The sequence below is a fragment of the Balaenoptera musculus genome, chromosome 1, assembly GCF_009873245.2.
Source record: "Balaenoptera musculus isolate JJ_BM4_2016_0621 chromosome 1, mBalMus1.pri.v3, whole genome shotgun sequence".
NCBI lineage: Eukaryota > Metazoa > Chordata > Mammalia > Artiodactyla > Balaenopteridae > Balaenoptera > Balaenoptera musculus.
This window is the reverse complement of record NC_045785.1, coordinates 147,354,097-147,379,210: the sequence shown is the minus strand read 5'-3', so window position 1 is coordinate 147,379,210 and position 25,114 is coordinate 147,354,097. Positions and strand designations below refer to the sequence as shown.

The window sequence follows — 25,114 nt, the reverse complement described above, 5'->3', positions numbered from 1 at the left end:
GCATAATATCCTCACCTGTGGGTGCTGGAAAGTTTTTTACTTTGACCTACCTAAATCCTGAGAGGCTGAATTCCGAGAAGTGGGTGGACAGGCGTCCTGGCCAAAGTTTGTCATCTCTAAGCAGGGTGTGAAGTGCATGAGTATTTACTCTGAACAAATGTGTGCTAGGTATGCGTCTGGGCGCTGGAAGTATTACAGCGTAGAAAACAGACAAAAACCCCACCTTCTTGGAGCTCAAGTTGAAGAATTCAGTTTGCTGACTTCACATGAGAAATGAGAGGCAGAAGTGCAGAAGCTTTTCAATCAGGTCATTACGAAGAAAAAGTTATTTCACTGAAAGGTTAACTACCAGTGATATGACTCATACCACGAAGGGAAAGATTTCTTGAGAAAATTCGTATCTGAAGAAATAGCCCAAATTTATTGATACATGGGCAGGGCAGAGGCTAAGGGAACTGCAGTCATCTACACTGGAAGTTTCACTCCTGGCTGTACCTTGGTGGCATCTTCAGACTGTGAAAAGAGACCACTGTAGAGTAAAGGTGGGGCCAGCCTGGAAGGAGGTCCAGCTTGTAGGGGCTCCCACGCTAACGTTCTTAGCTCAGAGGGAGTCAGAAGCAGAGCAGAAACTAATTTTAGAATTTTTTCCATCCCCATATTTACTTTATTGTCCCATGGTAGTTAGCAATCAGTTTCTGAAATGAAGGACGTATTGAGTTAATGCATTTATTCTAACAATAAATATTTGAGAACATACTATGTACCAGACATTGTGCTAAGGGCTGGCAGCAAAGTCCAAGACAAACAGTCCCTACCTCCAGCAAGTCTGTAGTCATGCAGGACACAAACTGAGCAATTACAAGGGAATTGATTATTCTGAAAGAGGAACAATAGGGTGCTATGGGAACATATAGCCAGGGACCTAATTATGTGGGCAAGGGACCAGTCCAGATCCAACATTTGCCCTCCCAATTGACACCTACAGCTAATCTAGTTTAGTGGGGTGGACAGTGAAGAAAACGAAAAGCTGGTGACACCACCTAACTCCCTTCCCAGTCTTAAGCAAGGTGAAGGCAAGGAAGCAGAAAACACCAAGGGAATGAGTGGTGTAGCCACCAAAGGAGATAGCAGGCCGAGTCTCCAAGAAAGGACACCTGGCATCCGGACCAGAGTAGGAGCACTGAGGGAGATCAGTGGAGAGCCCTGCATGCACTCTCCCAGTGTTCTGAAAAGGATAAAGAACAAGGAAGAAACTACACTACTGGGTTAAGACCACATAAAACCACTCATCCATTCCTCTAACATATTCATCAGCTTTTCATTACAATCACATACTAAAAGTTCAATCCTTCTTGGCACTTAAGAACACCGTTCTCTACACCCTTTGCCAGCTCACATTTTCTGGGCCCCCATCCAGATGTACAGCCTGGCTGTTAGCGTCTCACAGAATAAGGGGAAGGGACCAGCCCAGACCCAGCAGTTGCCCTCCCAATGTATTTTCTGTGGATTCTTTCTAACTTTGAGCTATGCAGATACAGACAGAGGCAGCCAGACATCAAGACCAAATCCCTCACTTCACCCACTCAACAAAATGCCCCCAAAATATAAAGTTCCTATACCTTGCATGTTTCCTGGTCTCTAGAAGCCCAACTTCTGCTCACAGCTGAGCACCTGAGCACCCAGATTTCTCTTGGTCATGCTTTATTAACAGCAGATTCTACTAGGTCCCTTAGATAGAACACCCAGATTTCTCTTGGTCATGCATTAGTAATAGCAGATGCTACTAGGTTCCTTAGAGACCCTAAAACCACAGCTTAAGCTGTCTAAATAAATAAGTCCCATTGCCACTTGTGATTGAGGGTTTTTTGAAATAAAGCTAGCCCAACTTTACAGCTAGCTCAACTACAGTAGCAAGTAGGAGGTGGCTTGCTTTAAGGGTAGCAGACCAGACATGGACTTTCTTAATATGGCATGGCACACATAGGTATCAGTATTCAGGAGGGTTGGAACCTGCAACCAGAGATAAGCATCTTGTTTTCCATTTAGGTCCTGGAGTTTAAATTATGTATAATTTCATCCTAAAAAACAAAACAAACAAAAACAAAACAGAGTCAAAGGGTCAGGGACAGAGCAAAAGTTAATAGATCAGACCAGTTTGTGGCAGCCATAGCTGCAATGTTCTACACCTTAATTGTAGCCATAGCTGCAATGTTCTACACCTTAATCTACACTCTTCACCTTAACTGTTCACACCCAGCTACCTCCACCAGGAAGGGAGACAAGCAGGTTTGTGCTAGGTAAGCCATTTCCAGAAAAGCACTGCCCAGCCCTTCTTCGCCTTGACCTTAACACATCCAACACCCCATTTTTCCCATCCACAAAAAATCCAAATGACAGGAAGACTGTAAACATCTCCATACAAGGAGGAACTGTCCCTGTCTCCTCTGTGGTCACAGGAGTTGGTCCTGGATGCCCAGCTCACTCTCAGGTCTTCCTCAAAGAAGGGAAAAAAGAACAAGAGAGTTCTATCCTCTCCAAAGGCTATCACTGAGTTATATACTGTCATCTACCACACACACACACAGTGGTACAGACATACCTCATTTTATTGTGTTTTGCTTTATTGCACTTTGCAGATACTGTTTTTTACAAATTGAGGATTTGTGGCAACCCTGCGTCAAGCAAGCCTATTGGCGCCATTTTTCCAACAGCATTTTTTCACTTCATGTCTGTGTGTGACGTTTTGGTAGTTCTCACAATATTTAAACTTTTTTATTGTTATGTTTGTTACGGTGATCCGTGATCAGTGATCTTTGATGTAACTATTGCAAAAAGATTATGACCTGCTGAAGGCTCAGATGATCATTACCATTTTTTAGCAATCAAGTATCTTTATTTTTTTTTAATTAATTTATTTATTGTTTATTTTTGGCTACGTTTGGTCTTTGTTGCTGTGCGCGGGCTTTCTCTAGTTGCAGCGAGGGGGGGCTACTCTTCATTGCAGTGCACGGGCTTCTCATTGACGTGGCTTCTCTTGTTGTGGAGCACGGGCTCTAGGCGCGCAGGCTTGAGTAGTTGCAGCACGCGGGCTCAGCAGTTGTGGCTCGCGGGCTGTAGAGCGCAGGCTCAGTAGTTGTGGCACACGGGCTTAGTTGCTCCACGGCATGTGGGATCTTCCCAGACCAGGGCTCGAACCCATGTCCCCTGCATTGGCAGGCAGATTCTTAACCACTGCACCACCAGGGAAGTCCCCAAGTATTTTTAATTAAGGTATGCGCATTTGTATTTTTAGACATAATGCTATTGCACACTTAACAGACTACAGTATAATGTAAACATAACTTTTATATGCACTGGGAAACCAAAAAATTTGTGTGACTTGCTTTATTGCAATATTCACTTTATTGCAGTGGTTTGGGACTAGCCCTGCAATATCTCTGAAGTATGTCCGTATTTCAGTGGTGATGAGTTGAAAACCTGACGACCAATTATTCTACAGAATCCCTAAGCCTTACATCAACAGCTTCCCTTCAGAAGCTCAATTTGTGAGTTTTTACTCCGCAGGCTGGGTGACTTTCAGACTTTGGCACCTATTTCTATTTAGATATCTAGCTTGGTTCCCAAGCAACCAGCTGGCGCCCCTCCCTCCCTCTTCCCCCATCAGGGAGCCAGCTTACTATACTAGCAGAACAGGTCAAACGAAGATCAATCCTGGACAAATCAGTGCTTGAGGGAACTTTAATGAAAGCAAAAAAAAAAAAAAAATGTGGTGCAAGAACAAGGCAGAAATGTTCTGTTCCAGGCAGTTTGGCCTTGTACAAGTAGAATGAAGTCACTGAGTCAGAGTTTTAAAGTTGGCATTATTTCAGGCATCATTCCAACTCCTTCATTTTACAGTAATGAATCTGAAGCCCAGAGGCTAAATGACTTGGTTCAAGGTCACACCACTGGAAGCAAAGCTGCAGCTAGAACCCTGGTGTCCAAACTCCCAGGCCAAATCTCCTTCTACTACATTACACTACCATGGGGAGGTTTAAAAAAGAAAGGGAAAGTATGAAGGGTGATTTTTCCATAAATTAAATCAACTTTAAAAGCTAGGCATATTTGGAGAGTCAGAGAGTACTAATATTGTTAGAAAGAAGACAGGTTTAAAAGCTGGTTAAATCTGACTAATAAAAAATATCCATATGTACAATACTGTAAAAAAGAGAAGGAAGATGGCATTCATGATTACTGGGCTGGCAGGGCAGGGGACAGTTGCATGCTGGGGGTGGGCTGCATGGGCTGCCAGCTTTCCTGGGTTTGAAGGATGCGGTACAGCTGCTTCAGCTGAGCAACAATGTTATCCTTGATGTCTGGAGTTGAGATCTGCAGGCGGACACTGCCACTGTCAAAGGATCGTGTGAAATCACCAGAAAACATCTCATAGATCATCCGAGCCACCACCGGAATGACCTGTTCAGGACACAGAGCACACAGCTATCCACTGAGGAAAGGGTATTTTTAAACAGCAGGAGGGGCCCAAGATTGAAGGAAGGACCAGTGAGGCTGTGGGGAAGCCCACCACTTTAATGTCTAGATACAGACTATGCCTTCATCTCTCTGGACCATCCTGCCAAGGTTCACGTTAGAATTTGGTTCAAATGAAGGTAAAGAACCTAGAAGTAGCATCACATCACATGCCTAAATAAATAACTGCTTATTTAGCAAGACTTTTACCCAAATTTGATCTATTGCCTGTCTTGATGCACAAATCCACAGCCAAACCCAAGTGGTCTTGCTGCCACTTTCCAGAATAAGAACACGTTCTTAAAAGTACCTCAAAAGGTTTTTCTAAAAGAGCTAGAAAGAGTCATATCCTGTTAGGTTTCAGCAAGACTCTAATGTCTGTAAGAGAACAAGGTGTCCCCTGAATCAGTCACTTGCTTTGAGGACACTGTATTCTCCAGCCTGGTCCTACTGTACAATGTACAAAGCTCAAGTTGCTACATCTGATGGGATTAAAACCCACAGAGGCTGATGGATCCTCACTCAGGGCTCAAGCCCAGACCTAGGGGCTAAAGCATTGATAAAAAGGCAAAGAATTGTTGACACATTATTATCTCCTCACCTGAACCAAGATGAGTTTCCTTTCCTGAGGTTTCCCATCTGGCCATTCTTCCCCAAAGCATAAGTAGATCTCAAATGGTGGCTGTTTCTCTATCTGTCCTTTCTGGTGGGCAATGAGATCTGCAGAACATGGAAGAGCATGGAGTTTGGTGTGCTGGGTCATTCCACACCTACTCAGTAAATACTTTCTTTTATACTGTCCAGAATAGTAGCCACTGGCCACAACATGTGGGTATTGAATTTAAATTCATTAAAATTAAATAGTTCCTTAGTCACATTAGTTACATCTACATACTCAATAGCCACAGGTGGCTAGTGGCTACCATATTGAACAATACAAATATAGAACATTTTCATCATTCCAGAGGGTTCTATCGGACATCACTTACACCAGACTTAGGGTTCAAATCACATTGGGAAATTCACATCTCAGTGCTCTCCCTAAATATGTCTGCTTAAATTTGCCACTCAAATATGTCCCAAATGAGAAGAGTATATGTTTTGCTGATTATGATGAACAGGGTCACCTTCCAAAGTTAAGGATAAGCTGGTAGGATTTGGGGAGCAATAACAAGGCTGTCTCCTCCTTCTGCCAATAAAGGAGCCACAACCACCTAAAACTGGCTTCAAATACACAGCTTTGGAGTGGAACACCCTTCTTTGTTGCCCAGGTCACTTTTATTTTTCAGAATCAAGGTCCCCTTCTACCTTGGCTTCCTCCAGAAGAAATTGTTTGGTTAAGATCTTTGCAGAGCCAGGAAAGGGGGGCAGGAAGGAGGAAGACATACTTGCAGGGAGCAGTTCCCACCATCAATCGTCTGAAAAAAGACTCACCACTAAGGAACGTTTCCAGACAAAACAGTTTGACCTTCTTTTGTCTCTCGATCAGGTTGGGGGCAACAAGCGATGGGGCACATGGCCCAGACCAGTACACCTTGCACTGGCACAGCCTGATGGCATAGATGGCATGACCGCTGACCTCCAGGATCAGTCCTCTGTCCATGACGTCTAGCAGCTTGCTGGTGAACAGCTTCTGCTTCTCATTGGTGATGTGCTCTGGACCTGGGAACTTGACCTGCTCCAGGCTGACGGGACCAAAGAGCTCCTCCTGGTCAGGCATGGGACCCAGGTCTCCATAGAAGAGCCGGCAGCCCTGGGGGTTGCTCACCGTCATGGTCTGCGCATACTCCTTCCCACGGTACTGAAATTTGATGTCCAGGTCAGTCACTGCAAGGTGAGGGGGGACAGTGAGAGTCCTGCTCTGCTGCTCTGCCCGTCCATCCCTAAGACTCATGCAAGTCCATCAAGATCAAGCCACCTTTCAACCAGCATTCAGGAAGGCCACTGCCATAGTTATCCTTCCTGCAACAAAGGGAGACATCAACATATCCCTGGAATATTCACTCAAAAGGCTGCCTTGAAGCAAATAGTTCAAATTCCATCTATACTATCTCTGTTCCGTCACCACACCCTAACAGCTAGAATTTCTCCAACCAAAGTTCTGGGTCCTGGTCTCCCCATTTTGTACTGACTGAGTCTTTACATCAATAGGCATTGATTGGAAGGAGCTGAAAACTAAGGCAGCATCTGGTTTGTGTATCATTTTTGACTCACTGTTTAAAGAAACCAGAGGAACAATAAGCAATAGCAAGGCATATTTCTGAAAATTACACAGATGCACACACACTGTTGATATGTTCTAATAATATATCATAGAAGGACACAGTTCACAACAAAGTAAATTTTCACTCAGCAAGTGTCCATTGAATCCTATAGGTCTTATCAAAGCTATCAGCCTGTTGGACAAAATGCTAGTACTCCCCCGGCACCTCCCCTACCATGTGTAGTGTGAAAGGGAGGTGCAATGACAATGATTCTTCACTGAGATCAATTTGTACCCAATTCAGAAAGAGATTTTCTCTGGGTCCTAAAGTCCCTCAAAACCCAAGAGCCTCCTTGACCAAATCCACAGTCATTAACCTCCCCATCCCACAACTGACCTTGTCCTCAAATCCCCTAGGCAAACTGATAAACCCAGGCCTTCCACCCACCTAACAGGTGAGTAACCTAGAGCTGCACAGCACCAATCAGAGCATCCCCATGGGCAAGTAGGTATGGGCTAATGTTTCTTTAGTTCCTGGTGACTCATCAGCCAGCCAGGAACCAGACACAGAGGCTGCCTGGGGGACTATTCTATACATGGCAAAGAAATGGAGGCAGAAGGTGGGGCAGGAAATGGACTGTAATAGGAGCTGAAGATCCAGCTAGGAAATCAAGGCTCACTTACTTGGGAGAGAGCTGATCCACAGCTCTGGAGAGCTATAGAAAGGCTGTATAGGTGCCTGGGGTACTTCCATCTCCAGAGGTTCCGTTTTGGGCCACACTGCTTCGGGGCTGCAGTTGCCCACACTGCAGTTACCCACGCTGCAGTTGCCCACACTGGCTGGTGCTATGGGAGAACCTAGAACAGAAGGATGTGGGTGAGCAGGCAGGAGCACCACACATGCATATCACCTGGGTCCGAAGCTCTAAAACCTAAAAGGTCCAACACTGGACCACAACTCAGTGTGGCAGCCCATCAGTAATTCCCCCAACAAACACCAAAAGAAATAAGGTTCCCCTGCTCCTGCTTCCTAATCTTATTAGTTCTCTCATAAACTCATAATTCTGAAAACATGCATTTGCTGATGATTAACAGACAAGTGGGTACTCTCTGGGGTTAAATTAGAACAGGCATGAATGAGAGATTCCCTGTTACAAAATTTGAACCCAGCAATTAAATAGAAACTGGTTGTCTTCCATAAAATGAACTCAACTAAATTGGTTGATTAGCTTCGAGTAAGTGTTAATGTATAGAAATTCCTTTAAAAACAAACAGATACTTTTTTACATGCATGAAACATCTGGAAGGATACTCAAGAACCTGGAAAGATCTGTCTCCTCCAGGGAAGGAACTGTTCAGACAGGATAGAAGGAAAACCTTTCAGCTGATTTCCTTTTTGTACCATTATGAATGTTAAACCATGTAAGAGTATTATTTATTCAAAAGTATCCAGTTAAAGCTTTTAAAAGAGAGAATGAAAAACACATCCTATATCCCTGCTATTATCAAAGTTGGCTCACTCCAAAGTTTACAGATTTTTCCTCCTAGCCTCACCTTTTAAGCATCTATTCTTCAACAATTCTTCTTCCTCTGCCCAACAGCTCTGAAATCACAGAGGTTAAGGTTTCTTTGACCCTTTGTGTACGAGTCTGGTTATACCTATGTACCCATTTTACTTATTTTTAATATATGTTCACATGTTTCCATAAAGGATCCAAGGTGGCCCATAACATAAGGCCACACAACATTAGCTTTAAAAAAACATGAAAAAAAAAATGGGAAATCAGGATCCTGGAAATGGGGTGCATCCTTTTAAGGGGTGAGAATAACAGAATGAGTCAGCCAAAGATTTGGGAAAGGATCTCACATTTCCAAATGTCCAAATCTTAAAATTGCACCAAGTGGGAATGTAGCTGTGGCAATATTAACCTGAGAGAGCTCTATGATCATTGTCTTTACTCATCACTTGGTTGCAAAGTTATAAATGACAGGGTAAGTGCAGGAGGACAAGTAGACAGATAAGAGTCATTTCCTGATTCTCAAAAGATGGGGCATCACCTAGAGTAGGGCACTCCAAAACCCTACAGGAATCATCTGGATATACTAAATTTTCTAGGTGGCAAAAGTATCTCATTTGACCCTAGCAGTCAGATGGAACTTAGAAAAGTAGTGAAAAGCTACTCAACTGAATGCAAGTCATATGACTAGGAGCACGTCAGTGAAAAGTTCAAGTGAGGATGCTGCGGAAGAGCAATTCACCTTGTGTCTGAGCATCCCCAGAATGTGCAATGGGAGATGCAGTACCTGCTCTGTCTCACAGTGACCCTCCAACCTCTAAACTCATCTTTCCTGGGAAGCTGAATTCAAAAAGTCAATCTAAAAAAAAGATAAAAGTCTCTAGTAGATAAATTTTATCAGAGCCTAGTATTAAGAGCTGTAGCGCCGCAAGTTTCCCATGACACAGCCTTAGCAGAGGCTGTTAAGGCAGTGACAGAAAATTTATACCGAGGGAAATAGCAGAAGAGTTTGCCTACAATTCACGAAAATGATCTCTGCACTTGGCCTGAAGGAAATCAGCAAAATTTATAACAGCTTGTGTATTTGTATGCGGGATTGAGAATGAATTTAATTTTTTAATTTCTCTGAATTATCACATAAGATTCAGAAGATGCTCTCTCTGCCTAGAAGCCACCCCACTGGGATAACTATGCCTACGGAGTTCCTTTGCCTATGACTCCTACTTGCTAACAGACTGGCGGCCTGGCCACAGGGCCTGGTCGCTGCTCCCAGTGCCATGGTGGATATGGTGTCAACGGTTGCAAAATCAAAGCCCCTTACATCCTCTCCATGCCTCTGTCCCACCCCGCACCCCCACTCACCATTGATGTTCAGGAAGGGGAAGGTGTCCTGGATGGGAACGTGGTGCTGTGACTGGTCCAGCTCATCTTCCTCATCTTCTTCATCCGCATCATTATCTTTCTCATCCCAAGGAGCAGACCCAGTGGATCCTACCCGAGAAACAGACACACACACACACACAAAGGTCACAAGTGAGCCGCTCACATTGCACTGTCACCCCTGCAGCTGACCCACTGTTCAAGCTAGGCACTGCCAGCACAGAGGCTCCTTGGGTTCAGTGTGCACCCTCAGTGCCAAAGAGTGGGAACTAAGGGTATTTCACCCCACTCCCAGCTCCTCCTACGGAGCCCCAGTGCAAGCTCTCATCCCCTCCCCTATCCAGGAGCTGCAGGCCCTACTCCCTTCGCCTAGAAATCTTTTAATTCCTACTCTAAACCCCTTTCTACACATTAGCATCCCTTCTAAGGACCCAAGGACCACAGCTTCTCTCCTTTGTAAGCTTAATGTGAAGACAGACCCTTCCCTCATGGCAGAGCCTCACTAGATTCACTGGAGGTCAAGTCTAAATTAACTGGCTCTTAGTCGGAACTTGTTAAACATTGAGTAAATATAGGGATCTGGTGGTATTCTCCTAGGAAAAATACCATACAAATTAAATGATCACTTACCCATCATTTATAAAGAGAACTTAATAGCCTTCATAATGTCATGTCAATTGATTCTTAGAACAGCCTTTGAAATATGCAGGAAAGATGAGAACCCAGATTTTATAGTGGAAGAAGCTGAGGCTCAAAAGGTCGAATGACTTGATTCAATGTCCCACAAGTAGTGAAATGGAAAGAACGAGGTTTATAACTCAGACCTTCTAAGTTTTAATCCCTCCTTCTTCTAAACTATCTGGCCTCTCTTCTCAGTGTTGAGTCCCAAGAGAAGTTATTTTTTACAGAACTCAATACCCCCTCTTCTTTCTAATGCTTTACTGTTCCACTGGGTGAGCAGGAAGACTTTGCTGAGTTTATATCTTTTGTTCTCTGGGTTCTTTCTAAGGACAGGATTTCTTGCTTTACCAGTCTTCAACTTTGTAAGCGAGACGACTTTCAAGTTGTCTATCGCTTTAAGGGTCCAGCCCGGAACCTGGCATACTGTCCACCTTCTCCCCAGCAGTTGGGGCCTCACCTGGGTTAATGATCGAGCCCTGGGGCTGGGGGATGTCACACACTTGATATATCTTCACGGGGTTCATGGGCACCTCCTTGGTGCCGTCGTACATCAGGTTGAATTCCCTGCTCTTGTTGAGCGCACAGCGGAGCTGGGCCTTCCATTTAGCTGGGTCGGGGTCGTCCACCCCTTCCTGGTACTTCCCTGTCTCCACAGCCCAGGCCTGAGGGATAGGAAACTGCAGTGAGTGCCTGCTTGTTGCCCAGAAACACTGGAAAGTGTGCCCGCCCTCCCTCATACAGACACAGATACACACAGCCCTGCCTGACCGCCCCATCACCCCAACTCCAATTTACAGAGACTGCAGCAGGAAACACCACCCTGGGGACCAGGCAAGGCAGGGCCTGAGGGAAATGAAGCCAAATGCAAATACAATCCTTTAAAAAGAGGAGCCTCATCTCTAGTGCTTGTGCCAACATCGCCTGTCAAGACTACAATGGCCATAATGAGGGGTTGAAAATAAAGAAAAATCTGGAACAAATATACACCAAAATACTAATGGTAACTTTTGGATAGCAGGATTTCAGGTAATTTTGTTTTGTTTTACTTATTTGTTTTTGACATGAATTGCTTATATAATAAGAAGAGAAAGGGAGATGGCGTATGATATGAAGAATTTAGGCTTGCTGTTTGTTCCCTCTCCCTTCAGTCTTCAATCTGATGTACAAATAACTGTTGAAACCAAGTACCTTTAGGAGTAGTAGCCCAAAGGAGGGCAGGAAGCACGCTCTGGGGGTTCAGCTTGCCTCAGTGGGAGGCTGAGGGCCTCAAGTCCTAATAAACTCAAACCACCTGCCTTTCCCTACTTCCTCAAACTCCCACACTGGGAACATTTTGCTGGGAACACCAGTGGCTGGTGGCCTGGGCCAATGGCTGGTGGCCTGGGCCAAAACCAGTGTGGCCCCGCCTCTCTGGTTTTCAATTTCCAGGTCTAACAGGCATTTCTGTGTCTGTTCACGGGATTATCAGCCCTCCCCCACTGTTAACGTATCTCAGATGTCTACACTTTCTTCAGGGGTGTGACGTATGTGCCGGTGCAGAAAAGGGGGATGTCTTTTGCAGAGGACTCAAGATCAGGAAGCACACGGCAGCTTGTTCAAGTGGAGAGGGCATATCGCTTGTCCAGTCCCAACTCCCCGCCTCCGCTCCTGAACGTAGACTGCTTCCTCAAGCCGAAGTGGAATTTTTCCGGCCCCATCCTTTGAGCTCTCTGGTCTCCCTCAGTCAATCCCTACAGAGCCTCACAATCATGAGGAAGCTTCTCCCAATAGCCAATCTAAATCCTTCTCCTCCAATTCACTCATTTCTTCTCACCATCTTCTCAGACCTGGGGGCTCCTCCACTTGATGTGCAGTATGGAATGAAGCAGTTTGACAAAGCTGCTGCCCTTGGGCACTCGGCAGGCGCCATTCCATCCAACCCCCTGTAGGGGATTTCAACCTCACCCTAGTGAGTCCCTGGTGTCGGAGAGGCACATCTCCGGTTGCACCTGGCAGTAGCTGGCTGCTGCCTCCTCACGTTTTCCCCTCTCTTTGTTTGATCCTCCGTGCCCACTCCCCCTCTGGCCCCATCCAGCTGGCTTGGGCTGTGCTGACTTTGGCACAGGTCTGCAAAACCTCTGTGGCTCCCTGAATCCCTGCCCCTCCACAGAGAGCAGCCAGACTAACTCAGAGCCACAGCCCCAGACATCCTGCTCACAACACAGCCATTCCCCAGGGCCCACTCAGATGATGCAGAGAACCTGGCTGATGCAGCAGAGGGTGGTACCCACCACATGACAATCGCTGTGCTTTATAAACATCCCTCATTCAAACCCATTCTGAGTCTTGCTTCTGAGATTCTGGTCACTGGGCAGGTCCCTATTTCTCTTCCTAAAATGGACACAGTCTCTGCATTTTTATGGCAATTTACGAGTCCCTTCCCATACACTGATTTCACTCAATTCTCACAACAATCCTGTGAGGCAGGCAAGACTGGTTTTATCCCCATTTTACTGAAGGGGAAGCTAAAGCCCAAAGAGATTATGTGACTTGTCCAAGACCGCACATGCAAGCGATGGTAGTAGGATCTGAAGCCAGGTCTTCCAGCTCCTGGTCAGAAGGGGCCGTCTGATAATGGGGGAGCTGATAAGCCTGGGTTCAAACCCTAACCCCACCACTTATTGGCTATGTGACTTGGGCAAGTTACATAGCCCCTCTGAGACTCAGCTTTTGCATCTATAACATGAGGGTGCCGCCCCCCTTACAGTGTTGTCGAGAAGCAAATGAGATAACGGACCTAGGGTATGGAACAGGCACCCATTTAATGCTAGTCATCACCGCCCACACCCCATATCCTGCCAAAGGCCTGTCAGAGCGTGGGATCTGTGAAAGAACCCTCACTCTTCTCCTGACACCCAGGCCCTCCCTAGCATTCTGCAAACAGATACACAGATATCAGTAAGACAAAGCAGCTTCCCACAGCCAATTTTTCCTCAAGCCCTAAGCATACAGAACATTCTCACGAGTGGAGCTTTCAGGAACCAGTCTCCTCCCCCATGGCCAGCCACCACCAGGCACTTCAACAGCAAGTCCAGTTTCAGACCAAGGCCACAGCCAGAGGCCAGCTGGGCCAGGGCAGGCCCATCCCCCTCTGATGCCAGCTCCAATAACTGGTGCTGATTTATAGATGTTTTCCTTACCACTTTCATATCATTATTTAATTTTTACATTAAAAGCATTCATTTACTTTCTAAGTATTCACAGGCCAATTTTTTCTCCACCTCTCACCTCTACACCCAATATAACTGAGTTGGGTGGGAAACAACTCTAGTTGGCTCTCCTTTGAGGTATGAGTCCACCTTTCCTGGCCCAGTCTCAGCAAGAACCTGGAGCATCAATCTTGAGAGGCTCAGGGTAGGGACTGGATTTCACTTCTGACTTCCAGCTTACAGTCAGGGAAGAAATGGGGAAACTCGTTTCTCCGTGTCTTGGGAGTGCAGGAACTAAAGCTACTCATGAGATGGAAGACTGACCAGCACAGAGAAGTTGGTCTGGAGCAGAGGCATGGGCTCCGGAGTTACAAAGCACATAATACCCCTTCCCACAACGAGCTTCCCACCTACTTCTGTCTTAGACTTTGGTTTCCCTTACATTTTATGAAATGCCATGTGATTCAATCTTATTTTCAGTGAAGCAAAATAACTCTCACATCAGAGCTACTCTTCAGTTAAGAAAACATATTTGTAGAATAAAAACCTGTAATTAAATCGCCTTTCATTTTTAAGCGGAGGTTATGGATGGGGCAAAATGTTTTAACATCAAAAGAAAAACTTGCAAAGGGCCCTCGACACCCATGCTACAGGCTGTTAGGAGCCTGCTAACGCTCAGTAGTTCTGCCCTGATCTGGACAGCCATTCCTGGGCCAGAGCAAGAGCCCTGAGCGAATGAAGGGTTGATTGCTGGCTGACCCTTGGGAGCTCTAGAACAACCACAGCATACACGCACTTACAGGAGTTTAGCCGATCACACCTGGGATCCCTTGGGACATGAGTTGAGTAGCTTTGACCAATAGGAAAGAATAAATGGCCTCAACCATAACAGACATGCCCCAACAAGAGAAATTACTATGCCTGCTAAGTTTGCCCCCGCCCCCCATCATAAACATTCTCTTTGTTGCATCAGCATTTTGGATCTAGTACCTTCTTCAAGCCAAAATTGAAAACAGAAGAACAAGAAACCAGAAAGGTCTGAGAGAACTGGAAAACACTTCAAGTCAGATGGTGAAAGAAGACCTTTACCTTGAAAATGGTATTTTCCTCCTCCTGTTGGGGGCTATGCCGGGTGGCATGTTTCCAGGGAATCTGGAAGCGTTTGGAGTCCCTATGTAGCCAGATGAGCCCAGGATACAGGCCACTATCCACTTGGGCCACCAACCAGGGCTTCAGCCGAACTCTGCGGGGGTGGAGAGCCATGATCTGGGTTGGGGGGAGGGGGAAGAAATGGGGAGAGGAGAATTAGGCCAGCCCCTGGGAAAAGTTCCCAGCCACTGTTCCCATATGATAGAGCTACAGTTTCATTAGATTACAGCAAAGAAACTAAATATGGGAATAAACTGTGCCAGGTGGGGAAGAAAAGAAAAGAGGGTAAAAGGTTCTTTTGATTCTTATTCCAAAGCCATTTATTTTTCATACTCTAGCCAAATCAGACTTATCAGGTAAGTAGATCACATTTCTTCTATTTAAATCCTGAGGCAGAAAAATAAAAAGATGATGTCATCCCTGCTGGAAAACAGTCCTTCCACAAGTACCAAGGGAAGAGGAGAGAAACTGTTCTTTTCAATCTCATCTCGGGAGAAGGAAGAAAACAGTTATGGAAACAGCAGGTATATAGGCAAGAACTTGAAGCATACTCTCTTTTTAGACAACTAAGGTGAATGGGAATATTTTAGTAAGAAATGACAGCATTGTGATGAGAGAGAAGTAGGCGAGGGATGGTCCCTGGTTCCAAAGTCCTCACTTACATAGATGAGCAGGCAGTTGTATCCACAGGGATCTGAGAGCTGGGCCTCAAGTCAGTTTTCCTTTCTCTGGGCCACCCAAAGGTTCTGCACCAAAAAAAAAAGAATGCAGGGGGGGGGTGGTCTGAGCTGGTTATCCCCACCGACAATCCAGTGTCTAGGAGAAGGCTTGGGAGCACTGGAGACAAAGTGTAAGAACCCTACCCTGTCCCTGAGTCTGGTAAAGCTAAGATGCCCTAGAATGATCAAATACCACAGTTCCTAACCCTAGAATACTAAAACCAGTCATAAGACAAGCTCTGTACTGCTAGGATAGCCTCCTCACCTGGGCCTGTTTACCTCCCCACAGAGGCTGAATTGAACTGATTGGTTGCAGGAGCCAGCCTGGGTAAAGTCTGCAATTGATTCTCATAAAGGGCATAGCGTAGCAGATAACATTCCGTGGCAGCGGCCAGCACTCACAGAGGGAAACAAAGGCCTGCCCAGATTGGGTGCCTAAAGGAAAAAGCAGTTACCGGAGAAGTGTTTGCCTGGGGTGTTGTGTTTAGATTTTTTGGCGTTCTCATTTCTCTTTGTTTTTACTTCAGGTGAGAAAGACAGGCCTGCAAAAGAACGTTCATTCAACAAATATTTGTCCGTCAGCTGCTGTGTGACAAGGGCGACATTAGTTACTAAACACAATGTTCTCATCAGACTCCCTGAAGAAATCCACATTGGAATTGCTCAAACATCCAATGACCTGAGAAGAGGAAGATAAATAAGTCACCTTCCCACCCAGAAAGATTCCCACCTGGGTCACGGTTCAGAAACCAAACCAGCTGAGTCAGCCGAAGGCTCCCCCTCGGAGGAGCTTAGCTTAAGGGGTGGGTCCTAAGGCCACTTATCTCCCCAGCCATGCTCCCAACAAACGGGAAAACTCAAACCCAGCTCGGTCACTGGCACTTTAAGAGCAAGGCAGGACCTGCTCTCACCTGAGCCTTCTGACCCAATTACCGAGTTCTGCAACTGAAACCTTCCCCCCTGGGAGCAGCTCACAGTGGGCAGGTGAGGTGGCACTCGGTATTCAAGTGCCCCCCACCCCCATGTTCTTGGCCTTGGTGTAGGTTGCTCTGTAGGACAGCAAAGTCAAGCTATCAAACCATGGAGAACATTTACCTTATAAGGAGGAGGGAATGCATATTCTCCCCAGGGCAAGTTCTAGCCTTCTCTTCCTCAGTCCTGGCCTGCGGGAAGGGGGATGGGGTAAAGGAAGAACAAAGAGAACAGGGAAATGGGCAGCAAACTGGTCCACCTAGTGAGGGGCTTTTGAGAATTTCTGTTGCAATATTGGTCAGTCTTGTGTCGAGGCCTGGCAGACATGTGAAATCCACCTCTTGACAAATCATGGGCTTTGAAGAACAGGGCTTATCCTAGTTGATCCACAGCACATCAAAAAAAATTAAGGCAACCAGCCCAACACGAGGCACTGCACAGAGTGATGGGGAGGGAGGGCAGCCACCCTTAGAGGTCGATGACGAAGATCTAGAGCCCTGTGTTCTCAGCATTCCCCCAAGATGGCAGTACACAGGAGCAACGCTGCCCCAGCCTCCTCCTCCTCCTCCATGCCCCACCTCCATCACAGCTAACCCTCTCCACCTTCTGAAAGTCGACCAAGATCTCCTCCACCTGCCACCCAGTACCTTAGACGATAAGAACAGGCAGAGAGGGAAAATTTGGAAGCAACCAAAATCACAGAGAAAAATATCTAATTAGACATTCATAGGCTGCAATATCAAGTAGCCATTAACATCGAGGCATCTGAAGAATTTTTACTGGATTTGGGAAAATGTTTAAATATGTACTTAAGGGGGGAAAAGGCATCATACAATATTGACTGCATAGTAGTCTCTCCATCTTGTAACATAACATGCACTTGTGTACATAAGCACAGAGAATTTTTAAAAGGGAAAGAAATAACACATCGATGCAACAAGACGTTCTTAGTGGTTACCTGGTGATAGGACTGTGGGTGAATTTTATACGTGCCTAAGTACTTTTATATATGATTCACATTTTCCTACAATGACATGTTTCGATTCACAATTTAAAAACAAAACACTACAAGTAGTATTTTTTTTAACCACAGGAAGCTAAGACATTTCTTGGCCACTGGGAGATATAAAAGATGATGGCCTTCAGCTAATGAAACCATGGTAACAACAATCCTCTCTATCTACATAGGCTTCACAGTTTTTACATGCGCTTTTATTTACAGTGTCTGATTTCATCCTCATAATGAAATTATCATCCCCATTGTTATCATCCCCATTTTACAGCTGGGTTAACTGAGGCACAGCAAAGTGTTTTATCTGGGGCCTGGACCCAACACTTCTGAGTCAGAGTGTGCTGTACCATATCCTGCCACTGCACCCAGCCTTCTAAGGCCCTCTCTTCTTCTATACACCAAGAAAGTAAATGAAAAACATCAACAAAGATCCAAGCAGCACGGAGGAACAACGAAGTGGTTAGGGAGGAGACTGCATGACACCCACCCTTAAACACACCTAAACCAGAGTTCTCTTTCAGAACACTCTCAAGACCCAAATCCCAATGCCCACAGAACAAGCTTAGCCTAGTTTAACTCAGCTCTGGTATCTCTAGCTGCCACCACAGCAAAATTCAAGGCCTGTGTCTCCAACAGGTATTCAACTAGCCAAAGAACAAAGATTTAACCCATCCACTCCCCTCATACTGGGCACTGAGCAGGGACACTATTAACCTCCCCAAGGCATAAACCATCCTCTCTCACACCCCCATTCCAGGGAACAGGTCCCCTACAAACACCCATACTGCCACCTCTGCAGCCCCTGCCCAGACTAGTTTCCAGGAACACGGCCACCCCAAAGCCAAGATTCAGTCATCAATGGTTTTGCTCAGAGTAAAACACACACCCTCGTTTCTTGCAGACAGGCCTCAGTAGTGGTCCTGCTTTTTCCCTTCCTCCTGGAGAGACCTGAAATGCCATCTTCCAAGTTCCCCAGTCTTTCCTCCATTTAGTTTAGCCCTGTTCAGGGGTAAATTCTGGGCCTCTAGCCATAATTCCCACGCCCTGCCTCCCTGCTTGACTGAAGTTGGGGGCTGGAGAGAGGGAGCTACAGGGTACAGGTGCTGCTGTCACGCATTATACAAACATCGAAAACTACTCTCCTGGGTCAGCACCAGCCTTCACCAACCCCTACTCAAACGCCTTCTTCCTCTCCCTTCCCTGGCTTCCACTTTTGACATCCACCAAGAGAGCAAGGTTGGGGTAGGGATGACCCCTTTACCACACAGCAGGCTCCCTGTAAACAGTGGCACCCTGGGCCTGCTTTCCAGTCAGGCCTGGAAGACATTCCCCACTTCTCTATACCAGCCCTCCAGCCGTTTCAGGCGAAGAGGGCCTCACCCCCAGAGCAACCACGCCCGGCGCCACCCTCGCCAGCACGTATCTTAGCTACTTGGAAATTCACGGGTGTCTCTCAGGCCCAGGGCAGGGGCCTGACGGTGCTAAACAAATCCCAGGAGAGGAAACAAACTGGCTAAAGTGACTGGCCGCCCCGACGCGCAATTTCCCAAAACACCCACCAAGATCAAGGGCCGGCCGGCCTGGGAAATTCCCTCTTCGGAATCCAGGGGCCTGCGGAGCAGTGAGCTGGGAGGACCAGCGTGGTGCAGGAGCCTTAGCGCTCCCCGACGGTTGGTGGGTAGGGGCCCGAGAGCCGCACACTCCAGTTGGGCGGGAGGGAAAGGGAGTCGACGGAAGTAGGGGGTCGGTAAGGGCCCAGCGCCCCCGGGCTAGGACCGCCCGAAAGCTACCAGAAGCAGAGCGATGGGCACCCAGCCCTGGAGGGTATCCCCAAACAAAAAGATGTCCTTAAGGAAGCTTTCCTCACCCCCACAAACTCTGGAGGGGACGCTTCTTCACCGGCGGGCGTGTCCTCCCTCCCTCAAGCGAGGCTCCAGACGTTGGCGTCCCCACCTTTCTTCAATCCGGCTGCCAGAAGCGAACGTCCCTCCGAACCAAGTCCCCAGTCAGGATCACCCGTCGCCACTGCTCTCCTCGGCCGGTTGGGCAAGCAACACCTGGCTCTGCGCAGGTAGGGACTGCAGGCTCCGCTCCCAGTCCCACACCGGCCCTCACCTTCCCCGCCCAGGTGAGCCAAGCTCACGTCAGCGCCTCGCCTCGGGACGCCGCGGACCCATCTGCCGTCCGGCCACGCCTCCCAGGTGTGGCCACGCCCCCTGTGTTCAGGATTGGCGGGTTTCGAGAAATATGATACTCTGCGTTCCTGGGCGGTCCAGCCCCGCCCAGCCCTTTCCCTACCGCCCTCCCCCGCTTCTAATCCGGGCTGAGAAAATTCCGGGACTGGGGTCTAGATCTGACCCCTTGGGGCTGGTGGTCTTCTGAACTGGAAGCAACTGGGAGGAAAAATAAATCGAAAAGATTTAGATCTAAGTCGAGTAGGTGCCTCCCTTCCTTCATGACCCATCATCACCCTGCGGTATGGAGACGGCTAACTACAAATAAGGATTTAGAGATTCTGGGTTGGCCCTAATACCTGTGGGCCTGTATAAGTGGAGTGGGGTATGGGGAAGGGAGTCAGGACACTTAGTCCCTTCTGAGGGAAGCCCTGTGGCTTCCAGGTCAGGAATTCTGCCTTCACTCTGCCTTTTACCCCTATGACCCTGAGTGAGTTGCTTAGCTGCTCAGTTTCAGTTTCCTCATCTATTTAATGAGAGTAATAGTCCTGCCTTTTCCAAACACTATCAGGTAATGATTAAAAGCATGGCCTCTGGAGCCAACTACTGAGATTCAAATCCAACTCCATCAGTTACTACAGACTTGGGCAAGTTTTTTAAGCTGTCAGGGCCTCAGTTTCTTATCTGTAGATGGACGTAAATAATAGTACCCACCTCAAAGGGGTGTTGTGGGCATTCAAAAAATTACTTCATATAAAGTGCTTGGAACAGTATTTGGCACTTTCCAAGTGCAGTATAAATACCATTTTTATTGGTGTGAGGATATAAAGTACCATACTGGCATTGCCTCATGGAATAAACAGACATCTATATTACCTGAAATTCACGGCCTGTATGTCCCTTAACAGGTGCTTGATAAAAGTTCCCTCACCTTTCCCACTGCAGTGAACTCCAGTGCATGTAAAGTGCATGCTTAAGTGAGCTGTGTACTAGCACATGAGATGTGGAAGCACTAGGCTGTCACAGGTAAGAAGGGCCATAAGCAGGGTACTTAGGTTTTGGAGTTTAAAGCAATGAATGAGAGACCGTGATGGAGTAGTGTTATGACTGAATTGTGCCACCCCCAAATTCAGATGTTGAGGTCCTATAACCTGCAGTATCTCAGAATGTGATCGTGCTTGGAGATAAAGTCTTCACAGAGGTAAGCAAGTTGAAATGCAGTCATTAGAGTGGGCCCTAATCAAATACGACTGGTGTCATTCTAAAAAAAGGAAATTTGGACACAGAGACAGATAGGCATTGAGGGAAGATGATGTGAACAAGCCAAGGAGAGAAGCCTGGGACAGATCCTTCCCTCACTCAAAGTCCTCAGAAGGAACCAACCTTACAGACACCTTGATTTTGGACTTCTAGCCTCCAGTACTGTGAGACAATAAATTTCTGTTGTTTAAGCCACCCAGTCTGTGCTTTTTTGCAGTAGCCCTAGCAAACTAATACAGATGGGTTGGAGAGCTCCAGATTGGTAATACTGTGGACTTGATTCCTCGTCCCAATTCAGCCTAGGGACATAGCCAGCAAAGGCCTGGGAAGGCGGCAAGGCCCAGATCCTGACTCAGGCAGCCTCTGTCTCAGTCACTGCTTGTGGCCACTCTTCCCTTCACTTAGGGGAAGGGAAGGGCTATCTCGTCAGCACAGCCAGCCTATTACTGCTGATGAGCTCACGGGACAAGCCATATCTTCCATCTGGCCCAGGGCTGGGCTCCTGAGACCAAGCAAACAGTCCACTGCAGGTGTGTGTGATGGAGGAAGACCACCAGGAGAGTGTCATTTGAGGGGAGCCAAAAGCCCAATGGCATACAAGTATGAGTGCACACACGGACATTCACTTTTCCAGTAGCTGAAATTACCATAACTAAGGTGATTTCTTAGTGATCTTCTTTGGAAGACACATTTTTTTTTTCTTCTGCTCTGTGTGGCTTGTGGGATCTTAGTTCCCTGACCAGGGATTGAACCCCGGGGCCACAGCAGTGAAAGCTCCAAGTCCTAACCACTTGACCGCCAGGGAATTCCCTGGAAGACACATATTTTAGAATCAGAAAATTTGAGCTGGGAGGGCCCTTCAAATCCTCTAGTCTAGGGATGAAACTGGCTTAGAGATGTTTGTTTGACTCACACGTTTTTTGGTTTTTTAAATTTTTTTTATTTTTTGGCTACATTGGGTCTTCGTTGCTGCGCATGGGCTTTCTCTAGTTGCGGCAAGTGGGGGCTACTCTTCGTTGCGGTGTATGGGCTTCTCATTGCGGTGGCTTCTCTTGTTGCAGAGCACAGGCTCTAGGCGCACGGGCTTCAGTAGTTGCAGCACACGGGCTCAGTAGTTGCAGCACGTGGGCTCAGTTGTTGTGGTGCACGGGCTTAGTTGCTCCACGGCATGTGGGATCTTCCTGGACCAGGGCTCGAACCCGTGTCCCCTGCATTGGCAGGAGGATTCTCAACCACTGTGCCACCAGGGAAGCCCCCCACACAGTTTTTTAAACGTTGGGAGATTTCACATAAACATCCAGATCCTTAGCATCTCTTGAAGAGTCAAATGCTCTGGACAGCCTAGGTCAGCATTTCCAACAGGCAACAGCTGCCCATTTAGAGGGAGTCTACAGGTAGCAGTCAGGACAACCCCATCATATTGGATTCACTCATTTACTTTAATTGCCCGATTCTGTAGGCATATGAGTTTGCAACCTCTAGTCCAAATATCTCTTTTTTAAAGGTGAGAAAACTGAGGCCCAGGGAGGTCAAGTGATTTGCTTAAGGTCACATAGCAAATTAGCCACAAAGCCAAGACTAGAACCTAAGCCCAGAGCTCTTCCCGCTTGGACCCTGTTCAGCATCCCAGCCAGAGTCTATTCTGACTGTGCTGCACTGGTCGTTAATTTTTTTTTTTAAAGTTACCCATGCATCTAGACACGGTAGATACTATGGTGAACAACTCTTGTGTCACTCTACTGAAGAATCAATGAAAGGGAATAAAGCAGGAGGAATTAAGGTAGAGATCAGGAGGAAATTCCTGGCTCTTCAGATGATGAGAGCTGGCAATAGGCCACCCTGAAGTCTCCTTTGCTTGAGACATATCTCATCTGCTTGGTCTGAGGAATAAGAACATCTTGTGAGTCCCTGCAAGGGCTCTAGAGGAATCAGTTCTTCTATGTTCTCAAAAGAGCTCTCACAGGATTCAGACATCCCCAGTGTGGCTTGAGCCTGCAGTGTTCCCATCATTTTGCCCTACGTCCCTGCTCAGGTGAGGCATTACTGAGTCACTCGTGAGTCTGAGTTTCAGGCAGTGGGATGTACGTTTGAGCACAGAGGCCGTGATTCACAACTACAGGGAATCAGGGAATTTCCCTCTCTGGCTCCCAGGCAACTCTTACCTGGTGAGGAGGGGTCTTTTTCACCACCCTGTGGCTTTAGCCTCTGCAATATCAAACATATGACAAGAAAGCCCAAAGCCCAAAGCCCAAATGTGACCCAAATCCCACCCTCTTCTTGGCAGAGTAGAGGGCATGGCAACTGGAATCTTTCCCAATGGCTCGGTACAGTGGAGAGTGTTCCTGGAATCAGTGACAGCAAATAATCTCAGACTGGGCTGCATGTCAGTGGAGCTGCTGAAGAAGGTATAGGGACTTCAAGCTAAACAATCCAATTCTGTGCTCTCTCAGAGGAACTCAGACCCCAGCCAGCCTCTGGAAGGCAATTCTGGAACCCATCAGGTATACCCCAAGTCCTTTCTACGCCCTGGTTTATCTCTGGCTCCATCAAGTGTTTCAAGGTACTGGGGCTATAGATGGGCCTAACACATTGCCTGAACAACCTAAATTGTAGTGCACATTGGTGTTGCCCCTTCCTCTGTCCCCTTACCCTCCATAGACTGCATCCCAGAATGCAATCCAAATCCTAGAATCACTGAGATTTCTGCAACGGAAGCTGCAGCAGAAATCCATAAATGAATCTCACTTTCCAACCCAGACAATGAAACAGACTTTGACTTGGGACTTTAGGAGAATTCTCCACTAAAGTGTTCAGAATTATTTGTTTCTGACTCTCTTCTTATCCTTGGACCAAGCTGAGCATTGGTAAGTGTTCTCAGAGAAGCAGCTTTCTTTATTCCAAACTTGGATCTGTATAAGAGGAGGAGGAGGAAAAAGAAGGCTCAGTAACTCCCTTGGAAGTACGCTGCCCACCTGGGGCCCTCCCTCCAAACTTCTTCCCTTCAGCGCCAATCTAACAGTCCACTTCCATCTCTCCTGGCAAAGAAAGTTGTCACTGGACCTGCAGATAAAAGAGCCAAACAAGAAGTTACAAGTACCATGAACGTGAGGGTTCATAGTCCTGATTTCAAATATGTTTCCCTGTTGGGACAGAGCAGTGTCCTGATTTTGACTTTGGTCAGCACCAAACTACCTATCCTGTGATTATCTATGGCTATGAAATGAGATCGTGGATATGAAAGCTCTCTGAAATTGGACAAGTGCTGTGTGGATGGAAGGGCTTCTCACTGCTATTATCTGCTTTTTGTTTCCTCCTGTAAATCATTCTCTCCAGGCCTCAGTCAAGTCCTTGAGGGCAGCAAGGCACAGGCCAGACAGGAACTCCTGTAAGTCAGGAGCTCCTGGCGCAGGGCTAGGGGCAGGGTGATCTCCATGAACAGCGGAGAATGTGTTGACTTCAGAAAAATGAGTTATCTGGGGATACAGGATCATTGGGGGTCAGTGAGATGAAAAACTGGACTTCTGTTCAATAAGACTGATTGACCGAATGTGTTTTATCTTGTCTCCCTCCCCAGGCCATTCCAGTAAAATGACAAGGACGGAATAAAAAAAAAAAGATATTAACCCACAAGGTTAAGAGAGGACAAAAGCACAGGCGGGGAGATAAGATGGATGAAAGATTTCAACAGAAAATATTAGGAGATGAAATATTACATCAACAAAAATAAGGAGTGGGGAGGGCTGATATTTTGATTTTAAAGCTTTCAGTACTATTTAATTTTTAAAGCAGATATATATAAAATTTAAGAAAAATATTATTATCAGTATTTTTTTTTAAAGGAAGAAGAAAGAGCACCTGGGAATCAGGAGAGACCTGGGTGTCAGATCTTTCTTTGGTACTTGGTGACAGCAGAGCTTGTCACCGTCGCTGTCTGAGCCTGAGCCCCTTTATCTGAAGGAGCTGAACAAATCCCACAATCACCTTCTAGTTCTAACAATTCCTAGTTCTACAAGTAAATTATAGAGGCAGCACTGACGTCCTCAGAAAAACAACCTGTGCTTTGGAATTAGTCAAAATTTGTCTCAGATTTCCCCTCTTTCAATTCCTAGCCGTGTGAGCTGGCTGGGCCTCAGTTTACTCAACTCATGCATGAGGATACTGCCTATTTCTCAGGACTGACAAAAGGATTAAATGAAATAAGTAAAGCAACAAATAAGTAAAGCAGCAAATGTATGTTTTCTCCACTGCTGCACCTCCCATATTTAGGCAAGGATCTGGCACAGTTCTGGGCACCAGGCATTGGTTTAATTAAAACCTGAAGAGTTCAGAAATGAGTTACTGTATATTTAT

The 25,114-nt window shown here is 46.6% G+C and overlaps 1 protein-coding gene across 6 annotated transcripts; it reads right to left on the bottom strand.

Annotated features, from left to right (window-relative positions):
- Positions 1–31: 31 nt before the first annotated feature.
- On the bottom strand, positions 32–19,491 carry IRF6 (interferon regulatory factor 6). Of its 6 annotated transcripts, XM_036866024.1 has the most exons (11): positions 19,198–19,491; positions 16,442–16,509; positions 15,802–15,888; positions 15,290–15,373; positions 14,568–14,744; positions 10,748–10,952; positions 9,592–9,720; positions 7,397–7,570; positions 5,944–6,336; positions 5,111–5,229; positions 3,841–4,455 (listed from the first exon to the last, which is right to left on the bottom strand). In XM_036866024.1, exons 5-11 carry the CDS (start codon positions 14,739–14,741, stop codon positions 4,231–4,233), a joined length of 1,419 nt encoding a protein of 472 aa, XP_036721919.1. In that variant the 5' UTR covers positions 14,742–14,744; positions 15,290–15,373; positions 15,802–15,888; positions 16,442–16,509; positions 19,198–19,491; the 3' UTR covers positions 3,841–4,230. The 6 variants fall into 6 exon arrangements, with proteins under 6 accessions (XP_036721939.1, XP_036721919.1, XP_036721911.1 ...); XM_036866016.1 differs by lacking the exon at positions 16,442–16,509; XM_036866044.1 differs by lacking the exons at positions 3,841–4,455; positions 15,802–15,888; positions 16,442–16,509 and adding an exon at positions 32–2,078.
- Between the last annotated feature and the right edge of the window lie 5,623 nt (positions 19,492–25,114).

Coding starts and splice junctions, on each gene's coding strand:
- IRF6 (XM_036866007.1), bottom strand. CDS start 14,741: ATGGCTCTCCACCCCCGCAGAGTTCGGCTGAAGCCCTGGTTGGTGGCC. Junction 10,953..14,567: donor AGGAAAATACCATTTTCAAG/GTAAAGGTCTTC, acceptor CCTATCCCTCAG/GCCTGGGCTGTGGAGACAGG. Junction 5,230..5,943: donor TCTGGAAACGTTCCTTAGTG/GTGAGTCTTTTT, acceptor CATGTTCTGCAG/ATCTCATTGCCCACCAGAAA.